At 39.5% G+C, this 23,680-nt stretch overlaps 1 protein-coding gene across 5 annotated transcripts in view; it reads left to right on the plus strand.

The window, feature by feature from the left end:
* LOC131187610 (RNA polymerase II-associated protein 1-like) overlaps positions 1-23,680 on the plus strand; it is a 106,805-nt gene that overhangs the window by 77,509 nt on the left and 5,616 nt on the right. For 4 of the 5 annotated variants that reach the window (XM_058162049.1, XM_058162050.1, XM_058162051.1 and 1 more), the window contains one exon: positions 21,768-22,005. In XM_058162049.1, coding sequence (XP_058018032.1) covers positions 21,816-22,005 — 190 coding nt within the window. In that variant the 5' untranslated portion in view covers positions 21,768-21,815. Of the gene's footprint in view, positions 1-20,283; positions 20,437-21,767; positions 22,006-23,680 lie in introns of those variants that run through there. The other variant, XM_058162048.1, reaches the window with a different exon arrangement.

The following is a 23,680-nucleotide window of genomic DNA, read 5'->3' on the forward strand; positions in this document are numbered from 1 at the left end:
TTATAAAATTGGAATGGACCTTGGTGGTCTTTTGTTCCGACCCCTTGCTCAGGGCAGGAATCCTCAAAACATCCCAGACAAATAGCTATTCAACCTTTGTTAGAAAAAAAAAAACTTCCAGTGATGGAGCACTTAGCCTTCTCTTCTTCAGACTAACAAAGGCCGTTCCTTTAATCATTTGTACAGGATTTAACCTTCAAGCTCCTTGTCATCTTTGTTAATTCTCTCTGCACTCTGTCCAGTTTATCAGTCTCCTTCTTGTATTGAGGCAACTAAAACTGGACCCAGTCTACCAGGTACAGTTTAATCAGTACAGCTATAAATGGAACTATCTCTTCTTTTCTGGGTACTTTGCCTCTATTAATACAGCCCAAATATTTTGGCTCTTTTGGCAGGTGCAGGACACTGCTAGCTCATGCTTAATCTGTGATCTACCTTCCCTCTCACAAGTACTGCTGTTAAGCCAGGTCATGCCTGTTTTGTACTGGTGCATCTGATTTTTCTTTTGTATACAAATGCAGAACCTTATATTTCTTGCCACTGAAGAGCATTTTGTTGGATACAACCCAATGTTCAATCCTATCAATATTTTTTTTGAACCTTGAATTTATCTTCTGAGTTTGCTAGCAATCCCCCTTGTGCCATCTACAGGTTAGATAAGTAGCAATAGCAATAGCACTTAGACTTATATACTACCTCACAGTGCTTTGCATCCCTCTCTAAGCGGTTTATAGAGTCAGCATATTGCCCCCAACAATCTGGGTCCTCATTTTACTGCCCTTGGAAGGTTGGAAGGCTGAGACAATGTTGAACTGGTGAGAATCAAACTGCTGGCAGTCAGCAGAATTAGCCTGCATACTGCATTCTAACCACTGCGCCACCACAGCTCTTAGTATCCCTTTTATACCCTCCCTAAATCATTTATGAAAACTGTTGGAGAGCACCGGGCACAAGACAATATCTAGATATACCCTGCAATATCCCTCCTAACATGTAGACGTAGGTCCATTAAGGATCATGCATTGAGTACAGTTCTTCAACCAATTATGAGTCCCTATGGTACTGGGACTATCCATCCCACAGTGTTTCATTTTATCAAGGAGAATACAGTCCACTTTATAAAATGCCTTATTGAAGTCTTAAGTACACCAAACCTATAACATTTCCTTGGTCTAATCCAGCCATGCTGCTAATAAAAGCAGTAAGATTTGTCTGGCATGACCTGTATTTTACAAATAACATTGGCTTCTAGTAATCGTTCCTTTCTCATTGCTTGTAAACCACTGCTTGATAATCTTTTTTAGGGTTTTCCAAAATATTAACTGTAATTTGAATAGACCCTATGGTTTTCTCAGTCTATTAATATCTTTTAAAAATATTTTCAGCATTAGCTCTTCTATCTTTCCGCACTTCCATTGTACACCAGAAATTCTGAATGACTGCAGTCAGTGTTTCTGTAAAAAAAAATCCTTTACAATTACTAACATTTGCCAAAGCTTTCAGAAAGATGTCAATCCTGTGTTCACTGTACCCTATCTAAGGAAGTAAATTAGTTCCTGCTCTCAAATGCAATGTAAGTGGAAATGTTGTTTTTACATTACTCTTCCAAGCAACCATCCCTGTATTAAGCCATCATCCAGCCATCAATAAACACAGGTTCTAGAAATGTGTATTTACTATATATTGTCACAGTACCCAGACCAAGGCACAAGGACTAGTTTTAAAGCACTTTATAGTCCTTAGACATTGAATAATGAAATGTTATTTATTACTTAAATACAAAAGTTAGGGTGAATGGAACCTGTTGTTAGATGTGTTTGTCATTTGTTTGCATATTTTGATGTTAATGACCTGGATCTGCCATTCTGTTTACATACCTCATTTCCATTTTTAAAATTTCACCTATTGAGCCAGCCAGAGCTGGTCTGTGTTCAAGCAGCACCAAAGTTAAGTAGACAGACAGGCATATTGAGAGTCAGATCGAAAAGAAGAGAGGTGCCAGTAAAATATTAAAACCCTGATTACCCAGCAAGTCATACATGGCTAAATGTCTTGTTCACATAATGCTGTGTACTAAAATTCCTGCATATTTTTCAATATTCAACCACCTTTACAACAATGTGCAACATAATATTTGAAGAAGAAAAAAAAGAGAGTTTTGTACCAGTTACTAATGAGCTCCTTCCAGGACTGGATCCCCCTACCAAAGCATTTTCATTATGCTGGGCAAAAAGAAGTAAAATGCTCTGTTAATACTATGATTTCAGGTGAGCTACACTGAAACATGTTTGGCAATGTAGGATCTGTAAAGCTCTCTGGCACATCATTACAGACAATGTCTGAGTCAGAGCTGCTTCCTCCCACCTTGCCATCTGGGAAGCCACCTACATGCTTTGTCTGTCCAGTTATTTATGAAACCAGCACATTATCCTCATGCAAGGAAACAACAACAGATAACTGACAGCAGAAGATCCAGTTATTCTCTTTCTCTCTCCCCCTTTTCTTGTCATCAGTGGCAGAAGAATTTAAGGAAAAATTTGTGATGTAATCTGCAACTCATACACTGCAAAAACATTTGGACCTCTCAACTTGACCAGGGTAAAACAATAAATGCAATCTACATAGACTTCTGCAAAGCCTTTAATTCAGTGGTACATGACAAACTTCTGTTAAAACTAAGTTCTTATGGCATTTTGGATCTTTGCACAAGTGGATAGCTACATTCCTATCAAACAGGCAACAACTAGTTAAAATTGGAAATGCTATATGCGCCAGTTAACAGTTGTGTTCCCCAAGGCAGTATTCTAGGACCAACACTCTTTCTGCTCTAGATATAATGATCTTTGTGATCATATTACAAGCAGCTGCGTCCTCTTTGCCAATGATGTAAAACTATTTAACACCACAGACAATTCTACTACCCTTCAAAACAACCTAGATTATGTATCTGAATGATCAAACAATTGGCAACTCCAAATATCTGCTAACAAATGCTCAGTCCTGCACATTGGCAATAAAAATTAGAACATCAAATACAAGCTGGGTGGAAACTATCTAAAAGATGACGCACACTCTGTCATCTAGGATGTAGATCAAGGATCTAGGAGAACTCATTTCAAAAGATCTAAGCCCCAGAGCTCACTGTAACAACATTGCTAAAAAGACTTTAAGAGTTGTCAACCTCATTTTACAAAGTTTTCACTCTGGTAATACTATACTTCTAACTAGGGCATACAAAACCTTTGCCAGACCTATCCTTGAATACTGCTCACCTGCCTGGAACCCTCACTGTATAAAATTCCTTATACCACTAGACTTGAAATTTTAGGCCTGGATAACCTTGAACTACGCCGCCTAAATTGCGACCTAAGCTTAGTACACAAGATGCTGGTCACGTACCTGACTCCTTGCTGCGTGGCAGCAGCCCTGCCCAAGCTGTCGGAGATGATAGCTGGGACGGCGGTTGAGAGCCCCAGACTTATGGTTATGGGGGATTTCAACTTGCCGTCGGTGGGCGAATCGTCAACGGCAGTGCGGGAGTTCATGGCTTCCATGGCGGCCTTGGACCTGACCCAAGTAGTTAATGGTCCCACCCATGCTGGGGGTAACACGCTGGACTTGATTTTTGTCTCGGGACAGTGGCTAAATGATCTGGATTTAGGGGAATTAATTGTTAAACCCTTGTCATGGTCAGATCATTTACTCCTTCAGCTAGACTTTCAAACCGCTGCACCCCACCGCAGGGAGATGGAGCCGGTTCAATGATTCCGTCCAAAGCGCCTGATGGACCCGGAGAGGTTCCTGATGGAGCTTGGGCCGTTTCCTGGGGAATTAGCCCACGACTTGGTCGAAGAACTGGTGGCTGCCTAGGAAGGGGCGGCCGCTGGGGCTTTGGACCACGTCGTGCCTTTGCGGCCTCTGACCCAGCGCCGAACTCTCCCAGCTCCTTGGTATAACGAGGAGTTGAGGGAGATGAAGCGCTGGAAAAGACGCCTAGAGAGTGCCTGGAGGTCCAGCCATACCAAATCTGACCGAACACTAGTTAGGTCTTGTATTCAGACCTATCTAGTGGCGATAAAAGTGGCGAAACATACCTATTTCTCCGCTCTTATCGCATCGGCAGATAACTGCCCAGCCACCCTGTTTAGGGTGACCCGCTGCCTGCTCTTGCAGGAGGCTCGGGAGGACCCCTTGCAGGGGCGTGCTGAGGATTTTGTACAGTATCTGTCTGATAAAATCGCTCGGATTTGGGATGGGCTGGACACTGATTGGATAGATCCGGGCAAGGGGACGGGGACAAGTCTTGGGGATATTATTTGGGCTGAGTTCGATCCTGTGACTCCTGATGACATGGACAGGTTATTCGCTAGGCTGAATCCCACCACATGTTTATTGGACCCGTGTCCCTCCTGGTTGGTACTGGCCACATGGGAGGTGACACGAGGCTGGCTCCTGGGAATTATCAACACCTCCTTGTTGGAGGGCACTTTTCCCGCCGCCCTGAAAGAGGTGGTGGTGAGGCCCCTCCTCAAGAAGCCTTCCCTGAACCCAGCTGTATTGGTGAACTATCGTCCAGTCTCCAACCTTCGCTTTTTGGCGAAGGTTGTTGAGAGTGTGGTGGCATATCAGCTTCCCCAATACCTGGAAGAAACTGTCTTTCTAGACCTGTTCCAGTCCGGCTTCAGACTTGGTTACAGCACCAAGACGACTTTTGTCGCGTTGGTGGATGACCTCTGGAAGGCTCGGGACAGGGGATGTTCCTCTGTCCTGGTCCTGTTAGATCTCTCAGCGGCTTTTAATACCATCGACCATGGTATCCTGCTGTGGCGGTTGGAGGGATTGGGAGTGGGAGGCACCGTTTATCGGTGATTCTCGTCCTATCTCTCTGACCGTTCTCAGACGGTGTTGGCAGGGGGGCAGAGATCGACCTCTAGGTCCCTCACTTGTGGGGTGCCTCAGGGGTCGGTTCTCTCGCCTCTCCTGTTCAACATCTATATGAAGCCGCTGGGTGAGGTTATCCGCGGTTTCGGGGTGGATTATCATCTGTACGCTGATGATACTCAGCTGTACATTTCCACCCCGAACCACCCCAACGAAGCTGTCGAGGTGATGGACCGGTGTCTTGAGGCCGTGCGGGTCTGGATGGGGAGGAACAGGCTCCAACTCAACCCTACCAAGACAGAGTGGCTGTGGGTTCCAGCGTCCCGGTACAGTCAGCTTACGCCTTCGCTGACTGTGGGGGGTGAAGTTCTGACCCCCAGGGGAAGGGTGCGCAACTTGGGTGTTCTCCTGGAGGATCGGCTGTCTTTAGAAGAACATTTGACGGCTGTCACCAGGGGAGCATTCTATCAGGTTCGCCTGATGCGCCAGTTGCGCCCCTTTCTTGACCGGGACTTCTTACGCACGCTCACTCACACCCTCGTTACCTCTCGCCTGGACTATTGCAATGCTCTCTACATGGGGCTCCCCTTGAAGAGCACCGGGAGGCTCCAGCTAGTCCAGAATGCGGCTGCGCGGGTAATTGTGGGAGCATCACGTTGCTCCCATATAACACCTATCCTGCGCGGCCTGCACTGGCTGCCGGTAGCCTTCTGGGTGCAATTCAAGGTGCTAGTGCTCACCTTTAAAGTGCTCCATGGCTTAGGACCGGGCTATTTACGAGACCGCCTTCTGCCACCAATAGCCTTCCAACGACCTGTGCGCTCCCACAGAGCGGGCCTGCTCCGGGTGCCATCAGCCAAACAGTGCCGGCTGGTGACCCCCAGGGGGAGAGCCTTCTGTGTGGCAGCACCGACCCTATGGAATGAGTTACCTCCAGGGTTACGCCAACTTCCCGACCTCCGTACCTTCAAGCGGGAACTGAAGACCCTGCTATTCAATCGGGCGGGACTAGCCTAAATATTTATTTTAATTTAATATTTAGTGTAACTTAATTTTAATTGAATTTTAATTGTATTAATCTATTTAATACATTTATATTCTATTTATATTCTAAGGGTTTTATATCGGTCTCTGACCGTTTTAGTTTAAATTGGCCGGTTAAATATTTCATTTTAAATGTATTTTAAATTTGGGATTTGTATTGTGTACCTATGTGTTTTAAATAAGGCTGTACGCCGCCCTGAGTCCTTCGGGAGAAGGGCGGTCTAGAAATCTAATAAATAAATAAATAAATAAAATTATCTACTATAATGTCCTACCTGTTCCTGACTATTTTAACTTCAACCGCAATAATACAAGGGCTATCAACAGATACAAACTAAATGTAACCTGCTCTAATCTTGATTGTAGAAAATATGACTACAGTAATAGAATAGTAAATGTCTGGAATAATCTACCTGATCCTGTTGTTAGTTTCTCTAACCCCTATACCTTTTACCTTAAACTGTCTACCACCGACCTTACACATTTCTTAAGAGGTCCCTAAGGGGGCGAGCATAAGTGCACCAGCGTGCCTACTGTCCCTGTCCTACTGTCCCCATTTATATGTACTCATTTTATGTGTTTATGGCTATGTTTTGCTTATCCATTTATTTGTGCCATTTTTCATGTGTCTATTTTTATGTCTATACGGATACTGTTTCCTTGTACTTGTTGACTAAATAAATAAATAAATAAGAAGCTGGGGGAAGAAGCAGAGTAGAAGACCTCCTTACATGTAAAGTTCTCTGATCCTGCGGAGTGACCACTCAGTGGGATTGATGAATTGACATCCAAAGACCCACAGGCCTTCTACTGCCAGTAACTAGGACCAATGGAGGCATTTCCCCTGCCCTCTCTTTGTAGAGATGCATCTCCCATTCTCTTTCATTGCTGAGGCAGAATAGGAGCTGGAAGTGCAGCCAATATATTTTTTCTGCCAACATACAGTATTTTCTGCCTGCTTCAGCACTGGAGAACAGCACTACTGCTGGGCTGAGAGGTCCTAAATGATAAAAAAAAAATCAAACCACTGGTCTGAAGAATGTGCAGTAATAAAACTAGCAACAAAGGAAACAAAAGGTTGGAGCACAGCTCGGTTAGCCTTAGCCCACCAGTTCATAGAATCATGGATTCATAAGGTTGTAAGGGACCTTGGAGGTCTTCTAGTCTAACCTCTGGCTCAAGGCAGGAGCCTTATATCATCTTAGTCAAATGGTTGTCCAGTGTATTTTTTAAAACCACCTGTGATGGAGCATACACAACCCCAAGAGGCAAACTATTCCATTGATTAGTTGTTCTCATTGTCAGAAAATATCTCCTTACTTCTGGGTTGGATCCCTTAACACGCTTCCATCCATTATTTCTTGTCCTGTCCTTTGGTGCATTAGAAAACAAATCAATTCTTTGTGGCAGCCCCTGAAGTACTGAAAGCCAGTGACCATGTCCCACCCAATTCTTCTCTTCAATAGGCTAGACCAGGGGTGTCAAACTTGATTTAATTGAGGGCCGCATCAGGATTGTATTTGATCTTGGGGGCCCAGGATGGGTGTGGCCAGGGGGGGCATGACCAACAATATTATTGGGGTGCCTGTGGTGGCCTGAGTGATCTGTCAGCGAAAATGGGCTCTTGAGATCCATTTTTGGCTGCAATGGCTTCCTGCAACCCTCTGCCAGTGAAAATGGAGCATGGGAGGGCCACCAGAGCTCCATGGTAGAGGCACCATGGCAGAGGCACCATGGGCCGGTCCTTTGCTGATTCCAGGTGGCCCCATGGGCCAGATCTAAGCATACTGTGGGCCGGACCCTGCCCCCGGGCCTTGAGTTTGACACTCCTGGGCTAGACATACCTAGCTCCTCTACTGTTTGTCCTATGATTTAACCTCCAAACCCTTTTATCATCTTTGTTGCTCTGCTTTGCACTCTTTCCAGGATCTCAATATCTTGTCTTTAACATAGCAAGCAGTATTGGTCACCATGTATCTAAATATCTGGAAATATGATGAAAATGAACAGAGATGATTCAAGAGTACTTTGATTTGATTGGGGAAATGTTTTTTTAAAAATCCAAGCTTCATACTTAGGTCCAATATTTTGTAGATGCATACAATGTCATCTTCAGAAAGAGGATATCTTGCTGCAACATCAGTTAAGGGTCTACCTATTTCTTCCTGATCTTGGCAACAATTGCTGTTACTATTCTCTTTCTTGTTCCTCCAGATGCTGCTAATGTTGTGTGCATTATATTAAACTGGTTTGAGCAAGTTTGGAGTAACAGATACTGTTGTACTGCTATTGTATTTTTAGCAAATGTAGCTCTTTTTGCTTCTTTATTGTGCTGAACCAAGTTATGAGCTGTTCTTATGCCTACCCCTAGGCCATTTACTGGATGAGGGATTAAAGAAGGATGCAAAAAAACATACTTCAATCTTTTCACAAGACAGAAATGTTCAGGTTGCATTTTTCATTATTAGTGTTCTCATTGTTGTCCATTGTACATTGCTCTTTCAGGGTTTTTTAAAAATATATGCAGGTGCAAACTAGAAGATATGACTTTATATAAAGCTCAGAAAGCTATTTTGAATACATCATACTTTGCCATTAATGTCCAAAATCACATTAGTCAGTTTTACATGCTCACAGATTAGAAAACAATTATCAGTGATTGTCCTAAAGGTGCTTTTTTAAGAAGCACCTGGACTTCCTTGTTTTTCTTTGAAGATGAGAAGCAAAACATCTTCAAAGAAAAACAAAAAAGTCCAGTTGCCTCTTGAAAAAGTACCTTAGGGACAAACCTGGATGGCCTGGATGACTGAGAATCTCCACATTCTCAGTGGTTCTTCATCTCAAAACTGATCCCTCACATCCAGGACATAAACTGTTTCAACTTCTACCCTCAAAACGACGCTATAGAGCACTGCACAACAGAACAACTAGACACAAGAACAGTTTTTCCCCGAAGGCTATCACTCTGCTAAACAAATAATTCCCTCAACACTGTCAAACTATTTACCAAATCTGCACTACTATCAATCTTCTCATAGTTCCCATCACCAATCTCTTTCCACTTATGACTGTATGACTGTAACTTTGTTGCTGGCAATCCTTATGATTTATATTGATATATTGACCATCAATTGTGTTGTAAATGTTGTACCTTGATGAACATATCTTTTCTTTTATGTACACTGAGAGCATATGCACCAAGACAAATTCCTTGTGTGGCCAATCACACTTGGCCAATAAAAATTCTATTCTATTCTATATATTTTTCCCCATCTGCAGATAACAGAAAGCAGAAATCTTCCCATTAGCCTTAGTTCCCAACATAAATTTGCAGTTGACATCAGTTTGCTCCTTTTTTGAGTTATCTGCAATTGGCTGGAATGCAAGTGTATTAGAAGGCAGAAATAAACATACCATACAATCTTGACAGGTGAGAGAAATGTGCTGGAAATAACAGAAGAGAGTTGAACAGGCATAAATGTAAAGTTCCGTACTTAGGAAAGAGAATCAGATGTAGATATATAGGTTAACAGTAGTACCTATGAAAATTATTTTGGAATAGCAATTACTTTCAAATTAATAAGAAAGGGAAGAAACTACCAAAATGGCTTATGAAAATGTAGGCCACATCAGCAAAATATGGTTTCCAAACTATGAGAAGTAAGAGGTCTACCTTTTTTTTCCTGTATTGATCAAATTGTACTATCATTAAGTGTTAATTTTGTACCCCATGACTATCATTAAGTGTTGTACCTTGATGAAGGTATCTTTTCTTTTATGTACATTGAGAGCATATGCACCAAGACAAATTCCTTGTGTGTCCAATCACACTTGGCCAATAAAAAAATCCTGTTCTATGCTATGCTATGCTATGCTATGCTATGCTATGCTATGCTATGCTATGCTATGCTATGCTATGCTATGCTATGCTATGCTATGCTATGCTATTCTTCTTCAAATATTATATTCAGTTTTTGGGAACCAAAAGATTGGAACTAGAACAGGTTCAGAGAAAGATAGTGAGAATTATTGGGGAATATATCAGCCTTCTTTGGGTATGTACACTGTGCTGAAAAAACAGGATTAAATCAAACCAATAAAATACCTGAAAGAATGTCATACTATGGTCCTTGTCATTTCAGAGGGCAGAATATGAATAATGGTCTTTAAATTACAGGAAGTATATAACAATAGATTGTTACTAATAATTTCCTGATAGTCCAGTTTTATAGTAGCATGTAGTAACTACAGAGGTTGAGGTTCTCCTTCAGTGGATATTTCAAACAATTATCTTGGTTAGTTTGGATGCTTTAATTTAGACCCCGCATTGAGCTGAATGAGCCTTTGAATTTTATTATTCTCTTTTTTTTTTTTTTTTTTTTATAAAAAAAGTTTTTATTGGTCAAAAAAGATTTATGCAAATACATATCAGGTATGGTAAATTTTCATTTTTCTTATACATGATAAGAATTTTACTCAAAATTTTAAACACATACAACAGCCATATGGCAAGCAGGTGAAACGAAGTAGCTAAGTTTCAATCTTACATACACAATAAAGAAGGGTCAAAAATGATCAGAATATCATACGAAAGAAAATAAGGAAAACCAACACAATACCAAATATCTTTGTCACTTCCTAGTTTTGGATCTCAGAACTCTGGGTTCAGCCTGACCCAACTCCAGGGCCGCAACAGCGGCAGCCGCCTCCGCCCCATGGTCTATAACCTCCCCTTCTTCAATTCCTGGATCATCTAAATCCAAGAGGGCTTTGTGTTCCTCCACGTAGGCCGCAGCCTCCGCAATTGTACTAATTTTTTTCGTAATGCCCTCCCGGAAAATCATCAATCCCTCTGGCATCAGCCATCTGAAGCCCACTCCCTTCTGGTACAATTTGCTTGATAAAAAGTAATATTTCTTTCTCATTTCACGTACCTGTCTGGGAATCTGCCTCAGAATGGCTATCTCCCTGCCCCTATAAGTCAGTGCCCCACTCCTATGTTTTCTAAGAATTTCATCTCTCGTCTCTCTTTTCACAAATTTGACATGAACCTCTCTAGGAACTGCATGCGTGCGTGCATATTGTGAATTAACTCTATAAACTCGATCCACGTCCCAATTCATAAAATCAACACCTCTCCCAAGAAATTCTCCCAACAGTTTAGTCACAACGTCTCTCAAGTCTTCTTGGTCCACTTCTTCCAAATTTTGAAACCTAAGGAAATAAGACATTTTATCCATCTGTAGTCCAAGCACAGCATTGCTTGTCGTCTCCCCTCTTTTCTGCACTGCCCGCATCTCACCCTCCAGACCTTCCACTTTCTGCTTATTTTCTGCTGAGACTTGTTGAGTATCCTTTAAATCCTTTTGGATAGTCACAATTTCTGCTCTTATTTCATCCAGTTTCTTGTCCATATTAGATAACTTTTCCAGAATTCTCTCCATTTCTCCAGCAGTTGGTCTCTGACCTTTTGCCATTTAAAAAAAAAAAAAAAAAAATTTTTTTTTTCAAGATCCTCAGGCAAGCACAGTATCCTTATAGTTTCCTCCGGATCCACCAGGGGGCACTCACAGGAGCAACGAGTCCAGAGTACAGTTAATCAACCAGGAAGCCGAAGGGAAGTGATGTCATGAAAATTCTCATAGTGAAGGCGGAAGCTGGACGCCACCATTGTTCCCCAGAGGGAGGGGGGGCCTCAAACCCTCCCTCCTAAATTTCTCCATCACCTCTTCTCTCCAGAGCTCCACAAAACCGGTAATCTTGTTATTTTAAGTTCTCCTCTCTCCAAAGTGATTCGTACTCCTTCCGGTCGCAGGGGAGAAAAAAAAAAAACCCCCCCGCACTCCGGAGTACTCCACTCACGTTTGCCGATATTCCCTTCCCTTCTTCATTCCTCAATTCTTCTCCGTTCCCTGTTCACCACCAGGCTGCTGCAATTATAAATCCAAAGCCCCGGTGTCACCGGGCACAGCGGCCCAGGCGACGACCAAAGTAATGGCCGCGGCCTGTGGCCTCCGATCCCCGCCGAGCCTAGGACGCGCCAGCATCGGTCCCCCCAGTCCTGTATATCGGCTGGGAGACCCCTGGCGAGCCGTCCGTGCGGCAGGTGTCCTTTTCGGAACACCTGGCCCCTAAGGGCCTCGGCGGCGGCCGGATTCGGACACTGGAGGCAGGAGAAGCCTTCCAGACGTCCGTTGCCACCGGACACCGGAAGTCGTCTCCGAATTTTATTATTCTCATTTAACTGAAATATTTTAGTTTATACCAGCTGTAATGTTGTAATCCATGCTTATCACCCAAATGATCTCAGGCATGCAATTAACACAACCTATGAAATCCTGTGAAATAATGAAATATTTCATTATTAAATAATGAATTTTTAATAATTATTAATAAAAGAATTTTATTTTATTTTATTTTATTATTTTATTTTATTATTAATAAAATAATAATAAAATTATTATTTAATAATAATAATTTTATTAATGAAATAAAAAATCCTATGAAATAATGGCAGAAAGCGAAGAGGAACTAAAGAGTCTCTTGATATGGGTGAAGGAGGAGAGTGCAAAAGTTGGCTTGAAACTCAACATTAAGAAAACTAAAATCATGGCATCCGGCCCTCTCAATTCCTGGCAGATAGATGGTGAAGAAATGGAGGTAGTGACAGATTTTATTTTCCTGGGCTCCAAGATCACCGCAGATGGGGACTGCAGCCAAGAAATTAAAAGACGCTTGCTCCTGGGGAGGAAAGCTATGGCAAATCTAGACAGCATATTAAAAAGCAGAGACATCACCCTGCCAACAAAAGTGCTTATAGTCAAAGCTATGGTTTTCCCAGTTGCAATGTATGGCTGTGAAGGTTGGACCATAAGAAAGACTGAGCGCCAAAGAATTGAGGCCTTTGAACTCTGGTGCTGGAGAAGACTCCTGCAAGTCCCTTGGACTGCAAGGCGAACAAACAAGTCAGTTCTAGAGGAGATCAACTCTGACTGCTCTTTAGAAGGTCAGATTCTGAAGATGAAACTGAAATACTTTGGCCACCTAATGAGAAAGAAGGACTCACTGGAGAAGAGCCTAATGCTGGGAAAGATTGAGGGCAAAAGAAGAAGGGGACGAGAGAGAACGAGGTGGCTGGATGGAGTCACTGAAGCAGAAGGCATGAGTTTAAATGGACTCCAGAGGATGGTAGAGGACAGGAAGGCCTGGAGGAATGTTGTCCATGGGGTCGCGATAGGTCAGACACGACTTCGCAACTAACAACAAAAATGAAGTCCTACTTTCAACTACACTCACAAAAATCTAGGTGATAGTAACTGAATTTTTTTGATGCATTTCAGCACTTTATTTCATAACTAAATTGAACATGATCAGTCCATGTGTATATTCATCATCTCTACTCCAGAATATCTGACCACTTTCTTTTAGTTGCATAAGCATACCACATAATTATTTTGTTTTCTCTAAACACATTTGTTAATTTAGTTTCCTTACAATTTTCTCATACTCGTAATCCTCTATATGCCCTCTATCTCCAGTTGGACCCAAATGTTGACCTGCTTCCAGTCATGGATTTGGTTAACCAAGGCTGTAATTCTTTTTGTTAAGCTAGATAAAAGTGTAGACTATGCAACCAACCTCAGTTGTACTCATGCCACATGCAATATTCCATGCTAATAGTAAAGTCAGCACCAGTCAGTTTTGGTATGTTTTGCATACGACACAGGTGCAATCAAAGCCCAGTTTTATCTCAAGCACACTAAGTTAAGAAAGCTAAAGTCTTAAAGACTGTCTTGCATATTAACATACTGTTGCCTATATCTTATCAATTAAGAGGCATGTGTGTTGTACTGACAAATTAATATATATCTAAGATACAAACTGAGATATACTTTCTTTTTGCATGAATCAAGTGGCGAAAATTATATTTAATCCAGTTTTGCCTTCCTGATTCCTGGTAGAACCATTGAGGTTGTGCTAACTGGGAATTTGGGGAATTAGAGAGCACAAACTGGGGGAAAATGATTTATTTCTTTGGTTTTATCTTGGCTATACACACACACACACGGAGGCTTACAAAATGCAGCCAAATCATCAGTGTTCTGGGTTGAATTATTAATAGGAAGATAAAATATAAAATATCTGAAAAATTAAGAGCATTTGTATATTACGTATTTGAAGTATATTATGGATTTGTAGTTCAACAGATGTCTATGAAAATTCTCAATTATCCAGATCACAGTTGTCCCAAAGGTGCTTTTCCAAAAGGTAACTGGACTTCCCTGGTTTTTTCCTTTAAAAACATTTTGCTTCTCATCCAAGAAGCTTCTCCAGTTCTCACTGAAGAAGCTTCTTGGATGAAGAGTGAAACATTTTTGGGACAAGCTCAGCCAGTATTTTTTTTTTTAATTTGAATTTATAAATTTTTAATTTGAATTTATATCCCGCCCTTCTCCGAAGACTCAGGGTGGCTTACATTGTGTTAAGCAATATTTTGTTTAGTTCCACAAAATATGAGGAATTATATCTTCCAACAGTCTTCTCCGACACATATATACTGGTGGCTCCAATCACTCCTAAAAATTTTTCCTTCCAGATCTCTTTATCTTCTTAGTTGCTCTCCTCTGGACATGCTTATTTACCAACGTCCTTCCTAAAATGCAATACCCATAAATCAGCATAATTTTCCAGATACCAACACAGATACCAACATAGTTTACAAACAGTGCTTTTTCCTGAATTTGGCACTTGGCTTCTCATCCTTATTGATTTAAATAAAGATGAGAAGCCTTATTGGCTTCTCAGTTGTGAGTTTTGCAGTGGGTTGCTCTTTCTTTTTGGCACCCTTTGATAAGATAACAAATTCAATACCAATGATAGACAACTGAAGTCAAATTTCATTTTAATTTCTGCCTCCTAAGCATCCATCAAAGTACAGCGAGGTAACCCTGAAATATCGCTTCGGATCTTTGTCTTGCATAAAACGATCTTTGCCCTGAAATTCAAAGCCCTTACCCTGGATAAACTGGACAAAGTCTGTATCCCATTAAATCAGGATTTGCTATGAAGACAAGTTTATTTATTTATTTGTCAGGCATATAAAAAATTACAGAATCTATTAAACAGATATAAGTATAAATATGATTATGAATACAGGAAATGGATACGAATAAATGGGGACAGTAGGACAGGGACAGTAGGCATGTTGGAGCGCTTATGCACGTCCCTTATACTTATAGAATTTTTATATAGAATTTTATTGCCCAAGTGTGATTGGACACACAAGGAATTTGTCTTGGTGCATATGCTCTCAGTGTACATAAAAGAAAAGATACGTTCATCAAGGTACAACATTTACAACACAATTGATGGTCAATATATCAATATAAATCATAAGGATTTCCAGCAACAAAGTTACAGTCATACAGTCATAAGTGGAAAGAGATTGGTGATGGGAACTATGAAACGATTAATAGTAGTGCAGATTTAGTAAATAGTTTGACAGTGTTGATGGAATTATTTGTTTAGCAGAGTGATGGCCTTCGGGAAAAAACTGTTCTTGTGTCTAGTTGTTCTGGTATGCAGTGCTCTATAGTGTCGTTTTGAGGGTAGGAGTTGAAACAGTTTATGTCCAGGATGCGAGGGGTCTGTAAATATTTTCACGGCCCTCTTCTTGATTCGTGCAGTATACAGGTCCTCAATGGAAGCAGGTTGGTAGCAATTATTTTTTCTGCAGTTCTAATTATCCTCTGAAGTCTGGGTTTTTCTTGTTGGGTTGCAGAACCAAACCAGACAGTTATAGAGGTGCAAATGACAGACTCAATAATTCCTCTGTAGAACTGAATCAGCAGTTCCTTGGGCAGTTTGAGCTTACTGAGTTGGCGCAGAAAGAACATTCTTTGTTGTCCTTTTTTAATGATGTTTTTGATGTTAGCTGTCCATTTTAGATCTTGCGATATGATAGAACCTAGAAATTTGAAGGTTTCTACTGTTGATACTGTGTTGTCTAGGATTGTGAGAGGTGGAAGTATGGAAGGGTTTCTCCTAAAGTCTACCACCATTTCTACGGGTTTTTTTTTTGCAAAAAATTTTTATTTTTCCATAATAATTCCCACAATTTGACCAGTGTACAATACAATCACTTATCCAACAATCAGTCCTATACTCAAATTATACTCAGTCAGGGCTGCTCGACTGCCACTCCCCCCTTTAATCCTTTCTTCCCTTCTCATCCTTCTTAAACTTCCCCCACCACCTTCTCCTCGCTTTCCTACTTCCCCTCCTCTTTCCCACTTCTCACTACCATCCTTTCTAACCCTCTATCTCCTTCTTCTCCTCCTCCTATCCTTTCTTCTCCCTTCCTTCTTTCCTCCCTACCCACCTACCTACCTACTTTCTTCCTTCTTTACTCCTCTTTCCTTACCCTTTCCCTTCGGGAGTGTTTGCCGAGCAGTCCCGACATTACACCATTCCAACTTGTTTAATTCTACCATTATTCCTGTACAATGGCAACCAATCAATTTATAGTCTTCCCCTTCCCCGCCTCCTTCCCCCCCCCCCCGAGACTTCCCAGAACAGAATACAGGGTATTGTAACTAACAAACATAATCTAAAATATAACATAAAACATATTCCATTTCACACCATCACACTATCAATTCCCTTCTTTCTTAAACTAATACATAATAATTCCTAACTTCACTCAAAAACTAATTGATATTTTTTAATCTGATACTTATTTTGAATATAATCAATCCACTTCCTCCATTCCAATATATATTTTTCTTGTGTACAGTCTTTCAAGTAGGCAGAAATTTTAGCCATTTCTGCTAAATTTGATACTTTACTAATCCATTCTCCAATTGTAGGTAAGTCTTCTTTCTTCCAATATTGTGCAATCAATAATCTTGCAGCAGTTATTAAATTCAGAATCAGTTTTGTCTCTATAACAGTGCAATCTGAGATTATTCCTAATAAAAGAACTGTGGAACAAACTTGATCTTCTTTTTCAAAATGTTCTGCATAATCCACCATATTTTTAATCCAAAAGGCTTTAACTTTTTGCAAGTCCACCATATATGATAATAGGTAGCATCCTCACAATCACATCTCCAACATTTTGCTTTCACATTTGGATACATACATGACAGTTTTTAGGATCTAAATGCCATCTATAAAACATTTTATAAAAATTTTCTCTTAAATTTTGTGCTTGAATTTAACATTCCTCACCCAAATTTTTCCCATGTTTCTAACATTATGGGTTGTTGAAAATTTTGTGCCCATTTTACCATACAATCTTTAACCAACTCCATTTCTGAATCAATTTCAACCAATACATTATATAATCTCTTTATATGCTGTTGACCTTGATCTTTTATTTGTTTTACCAGATTATCATCACTTTGCCTTATACCAATTTTCTGATCTATTTTCCATCTAGATTGCAATTGTCCATACTGGAACCATGTATAATTTCTTCCTTCATCCTCAATTTCTCCTAGATTTCAACTGTAATTCCCCTTTTCCATAGTCAAAAGCTCTTTGTAAGTGATAACTTCCATTTTTTGTAATATATTTATATTCTCTATCATATGTCTGGGGATGGTCCATATTGGTATCTTTCCATCTAACTTATATTGATATTTTTTCCAAATCCTCAACAACGCACTTCTGACCATATCATTCTTAAATGTCTTATCAATTTTCTTGTCATATATTACATATGCCATCCATATAACAAACCATAACCTTCTATATTCAAAATCCTTTCCTCTGTTAAATTAATCCAATCAGAAATTAAAGTTAAAACAACTGCATCATAGTACAATTTCAAATTAGGCATTTTAAACCCCCTCTTTCCCTAACGTCTTGCATTATTTTTAACTTTATCCTCGGTTTTTTACCCTTCCATACAAATTTATTAATCCCTTTTTGCCATTCTTGTAAATTTGCATCTTTCTTCAAAATTGGAATCATTTGAAACAAAAATAAAAATCTAGGCAAAACATTCATTTTTATAGCTGCCACTCTTCCCAACAATGATAATTGTAACTTCTTCCATTTCTCCATTTCTTTAATTACTTTTCCCCACAATACCTCATAATTGTTTTTATATAATTTTACATTCGATGCTGTAATGTATACTCCTAAGTATTTAACCTTTTTAACTACTTCATATCCAGTTATTCTTTCTAATTCTTCCCTCTGATGTGTATTCATATTTTTAATTATCATTTTTGTCTTCTGTTGATTCACTTTAAACCCAGATACCTTACTATACTGATCAATTGTCTCCATCAAATATACAGCTGAATGTATTGGTTGAGATAAAGAAACAACCAAATCATCTGCAAACGCTCTTAATTTATAATCTTGATTTTTAATTCTAATTCCTTTTATTCGATCTAAACCACGTATCTTACTCAATAATATTTCCAAAGTTAGAATGAATAATAATGGTGACAAGGACATCCTTGTCTAGTCCCTTTCTCAATCTTGAAAGATTCTGTTAATCCACCATTTACTATTATTTGAGCTGTTTGCTTTTGATATATAGCCTTAATTGCTTGAATAAAATAATCCCCAAATTGCATTTTTCTATTACTTTAAACAAAACTGCCAATCCAATCTATCAAAAGCTTTTTCGCATCCAAAAAAAGGAATGCTGCTGAAACCTGGCTGTTTCCTTCCAAATATTCAAGTAAATTTACAATTTGTCTCATATTATATCTCATCTGTCTCCCCTTAATAAATCCTGATTGGTCATTATGAATTAATTGATTCATCAGTGGCATCAATCTATTCGCTAGTATCTTAGCAAATATCTTATAATCAGTATTTAAAAGCGATATTGGCCTATAATTCTCTGGTTTAACACCATCTCGATCTTCTTTAGGTATTAATGAAATAAAAGCTGTCCTCCATGAAGGAGGAGCTTCTCCTCCCCTTTGTATTCTGTTAAATAACTCCTTAAGTGGTACAATCATCTCATTTTGTAAATTTTTATAATAAGTAGTTGTCAAGCCATCTGTACCTGGTGCTTTATTCGCTTTAAGCTGCTTAATTGCAAACACTATTTCCTCTGAAGAAATTAATTGATTCAACTCTTCCCTTTGATCTACTGTAATTTCTAAAATACCGTGGTCCTGTAAATATCTATCTATATCTTTATCACTAATCACATCTCTAGAATATAACTTAGTATAATATTCTAAAAAAGCTTTTTTAATCAAATTTTGCTGATATACTTCCTTACCTCTATATTCTATTTTATCAATTATACGTCGTTTCTGTTTCTTTCTTAATAAATATGCTAACCACCTTCCAGGTTTATTAGAATTATTAAACAAATTATGTCTTACATATTGTAAATTAGTTGCCACCTGATCTGCCATTAACATATTAAATTGACCTCTTAATATATTTATTATTTCTATAATAAATATAGAAATAGACTGCACAAAAGGCGAAAAGAACTAGAAGAGGAAATTAAAAGGAAGGAGCAGTTATTGGTAGGCAATCCAGGAGATAGTAAAACAAAAGTGTCATTTCTACGGTTTTGAGTGTGTTCAGTTCCAGATTGTTTTGGTTGCACCACAAGGCTAGTCGTTCGACCTCTCGTCTATATGCGGATTCGTCATTGTCTCGAATGAGACCAATCACTGTTGTGTCATCTGCGAACTTCAGTAGCTTAACAGATGCATCATTGGAGATGCAGTCATTGGTATACAGAGAGAAGTGGGGAGAGCACACAGCCTTGGGGGGCCCCTGTGCTAATTGTACAGGTATTTGATGTGATCTTGCTTAGCTTCACCTGCTGCTTCCTGTTTGTTAGGAAGCTTGTGATCCACTTACAAGTCTGTTCCGGTACCTGTAGCTGGTTTAGCTTAGTTAGAAGAATGTCTGGAATGATGGTATTGAATGCTGAACTAAAGTCTACAAAAAGGACCCTTGCATAGGTCTTTGGAGACTCAAGATGTTGTAGGATGTAGTGCAGAGCCATATTAACAGCATCATTATTTTATTTTATCATTTATTTTAACCCCAGTAAGTATTTGATATAATAAGTCCTGTCCCTTAAAAAACCGATGATGAATGTTTGCCCTTGCTAACTCTTTTTAACACTAGTATTCTTTAAGAAATTTGAGCCCGACACCTAAGGAATAATCCCTGCCCCAAAATTCCCTCCAAAGCATTAAACAGACGATGATAGCAGTCACAAAAACGCCACGTGCCCCACCATCACAACAGCTCTCCTGTTCCCACCCCTCTCCTTCGCTCACCAATCACGAGAGAGCCGAGGGGGCGTGGAATCCTTCTAAGGGACCTCCCCTGAGAGCACTGCCCCCCCCTTTTTATCCCTGACTTGTGCGCGCCTTAAGATGACGTCCTTCTGCGCGCCTAATTTTGGTTTCAAGTGTCTCCGAGCGTGAGAACGGCGAAAGGCGGACGAGCCCGGGAAAATCCGGGCGGGTAATCTTAAAAAAGAGTTTTGTAGGTTGAAGCGAGGTAGGTTTAGCCTCTAAATATTGGCTCGCATGGTTATTCTCGATGGAACGAAGATTTCTTTTGATTCCAAGGAATCCCGTTCCTTTCTTTAGAAGGAGGCTCATGAAAAAAAAGAATCGAGTCGTATTTTTGATGCTATCCCGAAATAGCAACCCCAGCTGGGGAAAAAAACCTTGCTCTATTCACTCCCTCCCCGCATCCCTTGGTAGAGAATGTTACTGTAACTTACAGAAAGTCATTATTGCAATGCTTTTTGCATACTTTCATTCTAAACAGCTGTATCTACACCTCATCTATGATGGTCTTTTAGCACTCCTAAAAACGATTAACAGTGATATTCTGGGGATGGCAATAATGATGTGATATATAATTGAAATAATATAACTCGTAAGGCGTTTTCCTAAATAAAAGTACATTTTGCATTTTCTTTCTTTCTTTCACAATTTGCCTAAATTATGCCATCGATTCTTTTTGAAACAAAAGCAGAATCCCGTTCCTTTCTTTTAGAAGGGGGCTCATTAAAAAAAAAGAAACCAGGTGTATTTTTGTAGAGTGAAAAAAAAAAGTGGTAGTTTTGCTTTTTCATTCTGACAACAGAATCTGTTGCTGTGAGAGGCATTGTGCAGAACAGGTGTCTTTTCTATTGTGCTCCAAGCCACTAAAACTCATCTGTCAGGTGTACAGAAATAGCCACTGGACTCCCTTAAGTTTACTCATGCAATTAATTTGGTACTGAAATATAAACAGTCACATTTTTCTGTACATAGTTGGCTATCTGCGCAGTAGTGGCTTTTTGAAGGCTTATTTCTTAGGCCTCTTTATACCCTACTGTACTTTTCTGAAGTAGACTAGCTGTTGAAATATGGTTAATGCTTCTTCCACTGAAAGCTACATAAAATACTGGAGAAAAGGCATATGGGGGAAAAAAAGTGACCTATTCTGTGGCAGCAGTTTGTGGAATAGTCAGACCAAAAGCAGATACGTTGAAATTCTGGCCTCATCCCAAAATAGCAAAATTTCAAAAAAAAATTGTTCCATTCAAAATAACAAAAAACTTGTTCCATTCACTCCCTTCCACATCCCTTGGTAAAGAATGTTACTGTAACTTACAGAAAGTACTTGCTGCAATACTTTTTGCATGTGTTCATTCTAAAGCTGTATCAACACCTCATCTATGATGGTCTTTTAGCACTCCTAAAATTGGATATTAACAATGATATTCTGGAGGGTGGTGATAATGATGTGATATAGAATTGAGATAATAACTCATAAGGCATTTTCCTAAATAAAACTACATTTTTCTTTTTTCTTTCTTTCACTATTTGCCTTAGGTATGCCATAAATTCTTTTTTAAACAGAAACAAAAACATAGAAAGAGGATGTTGTCAAGGCCTAAGCCTGGAGAATCAGAAGAAGATCTGCTGAGATTCCAGAATCAGTTCCTGGAGACTAAATCTTCCCCAGCAGTTAAAGTAGTAAAGAAAGCAGATAAAAGAAGAGGAGATGTGGACAGAGACAGTGATGACAGACGTCCATTGCAGTTCAGTAGGGATGTGGTGATGCTGGATGGTATGCTCTTTTCAAATTATTTTATGCAGATTATTGACAATGTTAAAAATGGATATAGCCAAAACCATGTCATCTTGTTTGTTAGAACAATTTTCATGGCATTCTGATATGGTCCTATCTACCCTGTTTCCCCCAAAATAAGACATCCCCTGATGATAAACCCAATCGGGCTTTTGAGCGCATGGCAATAAGGCCAGGTGCTTATTTCAGGGTTCAAAAAATATAAAACAGGGTCTTATTTTCAGGAAACATGGTACATTTGATACAATAAAATTCCTTATGTAGTTTAATCTAAACTAACCTTCCCTAATCTAGAATCATCCAACCCTTGTATACTAAAGCATCTTACTTTTTTCTTCCGCTTCACATTTATCTTCTTGGTTGAAGAGTCTGTTTGATTTCATCTGTGCTTGCCATTTTATCCTATATAAGCATTTTTACAGTTGAACTTTAAAGGATACCTGTAATCTTTTACTTGGTTGAGTCAGAGTTTTTTGAGTCATTCCTTTACCTGGTGACTTTATGCATGTACGTAATTCTAGAACTGTTCTTGCAATGGTGCTGTTACTGCTATGTACCTGGCCATCACCACTGCAGATGTGATTCTTGCATTTTCTCAGCAAGAAATACACTTTTACTTATCATTTGGTCTAGTCTTGCTATGGAAGAAACCACTGTAGCATTTTCACAGTTTGGAAATCCTGTTTATGTGTATTTGATGCTGGCCAGTATTCTACTCCATATATTGCTACTAGTCTGATGACAATTTAGTAGCATTTGGATTTCAGGAACAATATAGAGAAATGTACTTGTTGCATAGAATACCAGTAACTGTGCCACTTCATCCAGGCAGCCTTTATTTATATTTGTCATTTAGTAGCCTGTCACACTTAGAAGTATGTATAACCCCAGGTATTTGAATGATTATTTTATTTAACTTGATGCTATCTTTCTTGAATGTAGTACCATTGGGCTGGAAACTGCATTTAGGATATTAAATATTCTTCATATTGTGCTTTATTCCAACGTCATTTTGATGCATATCTCATTCCTATATTAATTTCTCAGGTTCCTTTACATTTTGCTAACAATCATGACATCATATATAATGTCCATTAGTGTTGTAAGATCTGGTCACAGTGTCGTATAGAGAATGAAGACCAGTAATGAGAAAGTAGATCCCTGGAACACACCTATGAAGTTTATAAAACATTTAAATGTCTGGCAGGATTACTTACTAAGCTGGTTCAGCAGATGTAGGTCTTGAATGCATTATACAATCTAAATGATAGGTGGATGAAGTCATATGGCATTTGGCCAAATGTTTTTTCTAGGCCTGTGAATGCCAGAGGTGTGTGTTTTGTTGTATTGCTCCATCAATAGATCAGCAGCATTTATTTTGTGAGTTTTTCCCAAGTTCTTCATAGAGCCACACAGATTTGACAAAATGGGGATGTCTCAGAAATCTGCATCTAATATATATTCAAAAAAATTTCATGGTGAGGTATAATAGCCAAGTTGGCTCGTAGTTTAAGCAGTGCTGTACATTGCCTTTGTCTTTCCTGACGCGTATTTTCGTATAGCTCTGCCAGATTGATTTTCTTCTAAATTTTGTTGAGCGCTGTAAGTTATTCTGCTCTTTGTGCTTCAAGTAGCTTCCAGATTTCAGCTGGGA

Source organism: Ahaetulla prasina, chromosome 1 (assembly GCF_028640845.1).
Source record: "Ahaetulla prasina isolate Xishuangbanna chromosome 1, ASM2864084v1, whole genome shotgun sequence".
NCBI classification, from domain to species: domain Eukaryota; kingdom Metazoa; phylum Chordata; class Lepidosauria; order Squamata; family Colubridae; genus Ahaetulla; species Ahaetulla prasina.